This window comes from Canis lupus, chromosome 29, assembly GCF_048164855.1.
Source record: "Canis lupus baileyi chromosome 29, mCanLup2.hap1, whole genome shotgun sequence".
NCBI classification, from domain to species: domain Eukaryota; kingdom Metazoa; phylum Chordata; class Mammalia; order Carnivora; family Canidae; genus Canis; species Canis lupus.
Genome location: NC_132866.1, coordinates 40,708,449 through 40,715,579, shown reverse-complemented (window position 1 = coordinate 40,715,579; position 7,131 = coordinate 40,708,449). Strand labels below are relative to the sequence as shown.

The following is a 7,131-nucleotide window of genomic DNA, read 5'->3' as shown; positions in this document are numbered from 1 at the left end:
AAACTAGTTCTCTCCCAAGGAGCCCTTGCTGAGGCTATTCAGGTAAACTTTTTCTGGGGAATGAGTTAGTACTATGCACCAAAGTACTAAAAAAATAAATAAATAAGAAGCATGCCCTTGTAACTTGCAGTCCCACCCTTTAGAATTTATCAAAGGAAATAATTGTATGACTAAAACTAAGATACCTATGCAAGGTTTGAGAAGCATGAAGCATATAGCAGAGAATCAGTGAGATGTAGCAGTTGATGTGGTAAGGAAGGTGATGGAGAGTGGGACCTAGAGAAATGTCCTTGGGATTTCCACTAGGGCAACTGAGTGCTTGAAAGAGCCATTTTCAGAGGCAGGCTACCACAGATTTGGGAAGAAGGTAGAGGATTGGAGAATGTGTATTTGACATTTCAGGAGTGTGAGTTTTTGGGCAGATGGTCAGGGCCCAGTTGAATGTGGGTTTGGAGCTCAGCAGAAGTTGAACAATTCACAGGCACTAGGATAGGGATACTGCTATTAGGGTAGGTGTTTCGTTGGCCTTTGGGACACACCTGGACAGTGAGGTGGCCCATACATTTGGGCTGGCAGAGAGAATGGCAAGGCAATTCTCATGCCTTGCTTTGTAGCTTTGACATCTTTGATGGTATCCTGTTTATTGCACTTCAGGCCTGGGAAAACTCCGTGGGGATCATCAGCTTTCCCAGTCTCCAAAGGCTGGCACAAGACACTTCTAACCAGCTGGCCCAAGAGATACAGAAGGCACTTGTGGGAAAGCCTGCAGGTAAGAGAACACTCTATGGAGAGGAAACAGCCCTGCATGCTCCTCCCGGGACTCCTGTGAAGCCCCTCTGCTTTCTAGTGGAGCAACAGTGATGCCTTCCAGAGAGCACCACAGGCTCGCTTCCACCACTGAAGCTGTTAGAAATGAAGGGAAAGGTTGGCAGAGGAGGAAAGAGGAACTTGCAGAATTCTGCTGCTCCTGGGAGGGACACACACATGGGCTTAGCACACACACACGCATACACACTGGACCAGCGGCTCTTGGAGGAGGTACACCTGAGTGTCCACTGAATAGCTTGATCCAGAAAAGATACAGAAGCCAAAGCCAAGTATGTTTTCTGCTTTGGGGTCTCGTGATTTGCATTCTTCTGCTCATAGAGCTGGACCTGGAGGTTGGGCAGTTTCACGGTAACTGCGGGGCTGAGGCGTGGGAGGGAATGTTAGGGGGAAGGAATATCTTGAGCATGGTGTAGATGGCAGGAATCTCTGAAATATAAGAGGCTGGAGGATATAGGAAGTGAGGTGAAGGCTCTAGATTGTGAGAAGTCCAATAGCTGAGAGCTTGTTATTATTGGGTAACAGAGAGCCATTGATGGTGGTTGAACAGAGATGGTGACATGATAAAGACTATCCTCCAAGGACATTAATCTGGCAGAGTGTGAAGTGTTTGGTATGGATTCAGACTGCATTGTAGAGAGGAAAGGAGACATAAGTGCCCTCAAGATGCTAAGGCACATGTCATGGGGAAGGGGGCCAAGTGGAGGGAAGGTGGGTAGGCAAGTCATTGCACCACCCTGCTGGTGACACTTTCTTCCCTTCATGTGCTGTCCTCAGAGCAAGCCAGGGAGGCGGCTTGGCAGTTGCTGCGGTGGAAGGGGAATGTGGATCAGGATGGCTACCTGCTCCTGAAGTCAGTATTTGTGCTCACAGGGACAAACTCGGTAAGTTGTAGGCCCCATGGACCCCAGCCTGGGAGCTCCATATCCATGTGCAGCAAAGGGCAGTGGCCACTGCAAGAGTGTCTTTTTCCTTATGATACCTATTTATCATTTGTCCTGCTCTATCTCCCTTCTGACATAGAATATGGACTTGAGCATCTGTTTTTTTATTTTTTTTATTTATGATAGTCACACACACACACACACACACACACACACGCAGAGGCAGAGACACAGGCAGAGGGAGAAGCAGGCTCCATGCACCGGGAGCCCGACGTGGGATCCGATCCCGGGTCTCCAGGATCGCGCCCTGGGCCAAAGGCAGGCGCTAAACCGCTGCGCCACCCAGGGATCCCCTGGACTTGAGCATCTGAAATTCATTTTCAAATCCTGCGTTTTTAGTTGACAAGCTGTGTGTAAACTTGGGCAAATTGTCACTTCTCTGTGCCTCAGTCATGTAGCTAATTTTAGAATTGGGGCTAATGCCTCAATTCTAGGGTTAGTGCAGGCATTAACAATGGCTGATGTGTACAGACAGTTTCCTGTGTCGGGGCAAGGCTGGTGTGTCCCATGTGAATCAATGAAAACCCCCGAGCCCTCTGAGTCAGACAGTGGAGCCCCATTAGTCACCACTCTGTGTACCTGCTGCCTGTCTGACTCCAGAGCCTGTGCTCTGAGCCACTGCTCTGTACTGCCTCCTGCTGAACTCGAGCTGAAAGAGCCCACCTTAGGCACCTGACCCATGGCTGCCCAGAGACACTGCCTCAGGGAAGCCAGCTTCTCTTTCTTCCATTCCCACTGGCTCCCCATCCTGGTTGTAGACACATCCTCCACAATGAAGCTGGGGTCCTGGTGCTTCCCTGCGAGTGGATCGCTGATGGCTGGTGTCCTCTTAGGCAAAAGCAGTCCCTGACAGCTGTGGCTATCAGCAGAAATGGCCACAGGGCCTGGGCAAGGCAGGCCCAGAGACTCATTTGTCTGGTGAGAGTGCCCACTGCCTGCCAGTCTGGTGCTCAGCAATGAGAAGAGCAGGGAACCAAGTGGGGGGTGTGGCCACCCTGAGGCTAAAGGTGGATGCTGCCGTCAGCCGGGCATCTGAAACCGTGTGTGTAGGTATGAGAGCAGCTTGGGAGGCAGTTGTTACCTGCAAGGAGGATCACCTGGACAAACAGCAGCACAGCAGCCTGAAGCAGAGTGCAGGGCCTTTCCTTCCCCCCACCCCTGCCTTATATTCTGGTTCTAGGCCAGATTGTACATTCTTCCTTTCTCTTTTTCTTGTTTTGCCGCCATATCTGTCACATTAGTCAACTGGCTGGGGAGCTAGGTGGACAGTGTACTTTAGATTAATGCCATACGTGCTCACATGTGCACATGGGCACACACACACAGAGGCCGCTGCTGCTGTCACGCCGGGAAGCTGTGGGCAGAGCATGTGGAAGAAGGGCTCCAGGAAGTTCCACACTCAGGCTGGACCCCTCTGGGCCCACTTCTGGTCTTCTCCCCTCTGTCTGGCCTCCCTGGTTATCAGTCCTCATCTATAGGACTGTTGTGGTCTTCGTGAAGTCTCAGGCCTGAGCAAGGGGATGGGAAGGACCTTGATCAGGTCCTTAATTAGATGTTTGCACGTGTTGTGAGCCATGCCCTCCTGAGTGCCCAGTTCCCTAAACGGGAGGCAACCTACCCAAATCAGTAGTGTGATCACTTAGGAAAGCCCTTGTTTTCTGCTCTGCACCTGTGCCTCTCTCCCTCCCTCCCTTCTTTCCTTCCACCCTATTATCTGGCCTATAAAAGATGAAATGTTTATTGAGCACAGAGTGTACACTCTAGATAAGTTTAATCTTCACAGCCACCCTAAATGAGTCCTATGACGTCTCCACTCTTACTTGAGAATGTGCTCCCCAGAGAGAGGATGGGATTCAGCCACGTTCCTGGTGGTTGGGGTTGGAGGGATGCTCTGCTGACTCTGTGGCCATGGGTCACACCTGTTCTTGCCTTGCAGGAGACGCTGGGCAAAGTTGCTGAGTCTGGGCTCCCAGCCCTGCTCCTGCAGTGCCTTTATCTCTTCTTTGTCTTTCCCCTGGAAAAGGATGAGCTCTTTGAGAGTGATGTTCAAATTCAGAGGATGTTTGTGCAGGTGAGTGAGAAGAGGGCTCTACATCCCTGGCCCAGACCTTGCTGTGCTTCTTGGAGATGTATTTATCTTCCTCAGTTGCTTCCTCCAGAAGCAACTCTGTCCTCCTGGAGGGCCAGCTCCCCATCTGTTCCTATGCTCTGCAGAAGCCAGCAATCCTGTGCATTTGGAGGATGCATTTTCTTCTCTCTCCATCTCATTGTCTCCCTGTATCAATAATCCCCTCCTTCTCCCCCAGAAAAGTGTGCTGCTCCTCTTCTTCCTCCCCTTGGCCCCAGCAGCTCTTCTCCCTCCATGCTGTGTTTCCGAGCCCTGCCTGCCTTCCTCAGCATGTGCAGCCTCCTGTCTCTGGCCTCTGCCTCTCTGAGGACAAGCCCGCTAACTGTACTTGTATAAGGGTAGCCAGCATTTTCCAAGTGCTTCCCTGTACCCATCTGTGCCACAGCCTCATCTCTGTCACCTCCTCAAGCCCTTTCTTCCATTCCAGAACATGTGTAGTATTACAATTTCACAGTTGTAATTCCACATCAACTACAACATGATGAGTAAAAGTGGGTCCAGTGTCACTGAAGTTCAGGAGGTTGGGATTGGGACCCTAGCTCCCAAGACCACTTTGTGATGGCTCCGCCTTTCAGAAACTATCTCAGGCTACTAAACATCAAATGCAATTTCTTGGTGTCCTTCCCCATCTTTCCTATCCTCTCTGAATACCAGCAGCCACTTTTAGCATAACTTCTCTCCTCTTTCTCTGTGCCCTTACTGACCATTTCTGTTTTCTCAGTTTCCTGGATGCTGCATTCTCCAGAAAATTTCTCCTGTCTCTCTGGAGGAGACCTTGGTCGGGGGAGGGTCGGGAGGGTCTTGTGCCCAACTCATCTTTCTGCAGCCAGGGCCTGCGGGCACCGTCTTACAGAGCAGGTGCTTAAGAGCTTTTAGGAATTTCCAAATGCATTTGTGCACTGCACATGAGCATTCACATAGCACCCATTTTATTTTATTTATTTATTTTTAAAGATTTTATTTATTTATTCATGAGAGACACACACACACAGAGGCAGAGACACAGGCAGAGGGAGAAGCAGGCTCCACGCAGGGAACCTGATGTGGGACTCGATCCCGGGACTCCAGGATCACGCTCTGGGCCGAAGGCAGGCGTTAAACCGCTGAACCACCCAGGGATCCCCTAGCAACCATTCTAGATTCATTCTCCAGCCAGATTCATCATTATCAGAGGTTATCCCACAAGGTCACGTATGGTAGGTTATCCCTTAAGCTGCATTTGTTGGAACCTTAATCATCATTTATAAATCATATTCTAAGTGGTGGCCGGGATGCAGTCCTGGGCACTTTGGCCAATTTTTTCCATGTGACTTTTATGTGTACTGCAGAGAACAAGTGCAGCGCTGCTTTCACAGTTCTATTCACGAATGGGTAGAATGTGAGCTGCAGTAATAGGCCATGGCTGCGTTCCTCAGGGTTTTCCTTATTTCATTCTGCAAAAATATATGGAGATCCTTCTATGTGGTGCCAGACCGATGGTTCTAGCAGCAAGCATAGTACTCTCTATCTCTCAAAGTGACAGGAAGATGGGGAAGCCAAACGGGGGGAAAAAAATCACATAATTAAAGAGCAGTGTCCCAATTTTTAAAGTGCTCTGGAGGGGAAGTGAAAGGTGCTGCAAAAATAGGACAAGGGACCTGATTTCTAGTCGAGCATAAAGGAAGGCAGTCCAGAAGAAGTGGCATTGAACCAGAGCTGCAAGTTGTGGTGGAGGTGTGAAGGGGGAGGGGAGGAGAAGCAGAAATGGTGTCTAAGCCAAGGGTCAATATCCACCTGTGGGACAGGCCAGCAAGCTGATGGGGTTTGGAGCCCAGCTCTGTGGCTGTCCAGCTTGGACTCTGACACTGTGCTCAGAAGGGGCTAATGGATTCAGATGGAAGGAGCTCTTCATATTTACCGGATTAGGAGATCCAGTTAGACCACCAAGTGCCAAAGGGAGGGCCGCACAAAATCACAGGACAGAGAGAAGAGGTGGGGCTAGTCTGCCCAGAACTCTGTGAGCCAGGATTTACCCCAAGTGGTGGGATGGTATCAGAAGTTTCTCTGGCTGCCACAGGGAGACTGGTTGGGAGGAGGCATGGGGCCCAGAGAGGAGGTTATAGGATAAGGCTCATGATCTTATGAGAAGTAGAGCTTGAGTGCCAACCAGGGATCTGAGAACACATGTCTTTTTTTTTTTTTTTTTTTTTTTAAGATTTTATTTACTTATTTGAGAGAGAGAAAGAGAGAGAGTGCACGAGTGAGGGGAGGGACAGAGGGAGAGGGAGAAGCAGACTCCCTGTTAAGCACAGAGCCCAGTGCTGGTTTGATCCTAGGACCTCGAGATCATGACCTGAGCTGAAGACAGATACATAACCAACTGAGCCACCCAGGCGCCCCAGAACACATCTCTTTTTAAATAGCATTGGGTCCTTTTAATTCAATACTTTAACTTTTGATGGCATTTTTTCTGTGCTTCTCTGTAAAAGGACAAATCTCTAAGTCAAACCCTTCTTTGTTATTCTGAATTGGGAAGGGTAACAACTGCTTACAGAAGAGTAGGAGTGCAGACTTTAACCCAAGTCCTGTCACCCTTTTCTAGGTGGCACTGCTGATTATGCTGTTCTGGGGGCAGAGGGTGACCCATACAACCCATCCTTTGTACTGAGACATATACCTCAGAGCTCTGGAAAAGTAGGAAAGAAATCTGCTACAGGAAGGAGGCTTCCTAACTAGGCATCTTTTTTTGTTTTCTTTCTTTCTTTCTTTCTTTCTTTCTTTCTTTCTTTCTTTCTTTCTTTCCTTTCTTTCTTTCTTTCTTTCTTTCTTCTTCTTCTTTTTTTTTTTTCCAGATGTTGCTGAACATTTGCAATGAGTCTCAGGGTCTGGAGAGACTTCTATCAGGAAATGAACTCCAATCTCTAGTGATTGCCACTACCTGTCTTCGGGAACACAGCTGCTGCTCTTGGAAGGAGCCCACCTTCTGTGTGTTGAGGGCAATCTCCAAAGCCCAGAACCTTGGCATCATCCAGTATCTGCAGGGTATGACCCCAGGAGACCAGAACTGGGATGTGGGCCCACTTTCTAGAATGAGACCCTGGAACCAAAAAAAAAGATGAAAAAATAGCGTCTTCGTGGATGCCCATCTATGCCCAGTAGATGACGCTTTTCTTGGGTTCCTTCACAACAGTGCGTTTATTATTTATTTTGGTGCTCCACTGGAGGAGGAATGGAAAGGGGAACTCATTTACTGCA

The 7,131-nt window shown here is 49.1% G+C and overlaps 1 protein-coding gene across 8 annotated transcripts in view; it reads left to right on the top strand.

The window, feature by feature from the left end:
* The window catches only part of WDFY4 (WDFY family member 4), a 285,777-nt gene that overhangs the window by 27,739 nt on the left and 250,907 nt on the right, over positions 1–7,131 (top strand). For all 8 annotated transcript variants that reach the window (XR_012020969.1, XR_012020970.1, XR_012020971.1 and 5 more), the window contains exons 3-6: positions 655–769; positions 1,603–1,709; positions 3,706–3,840; positions 6,729–6,918. Coding sequence is in view for 5 of the 8 variants with exons in the window: in XM_072806363.1 (XP_072662464.1) it covers positions 655–769; positions 1,603–1,709; positions 3,706–3,840; positions 6,729–6,918 (547 nt within the window). In the remaining 3 variants the exon portion in view is untranslated. The remainder of the gene's footprint in view (positions 1–654; positions 770–1,602; positions 1,710–3,705; positions 3,841–6,728; positions 6,919–7,131) is intronic.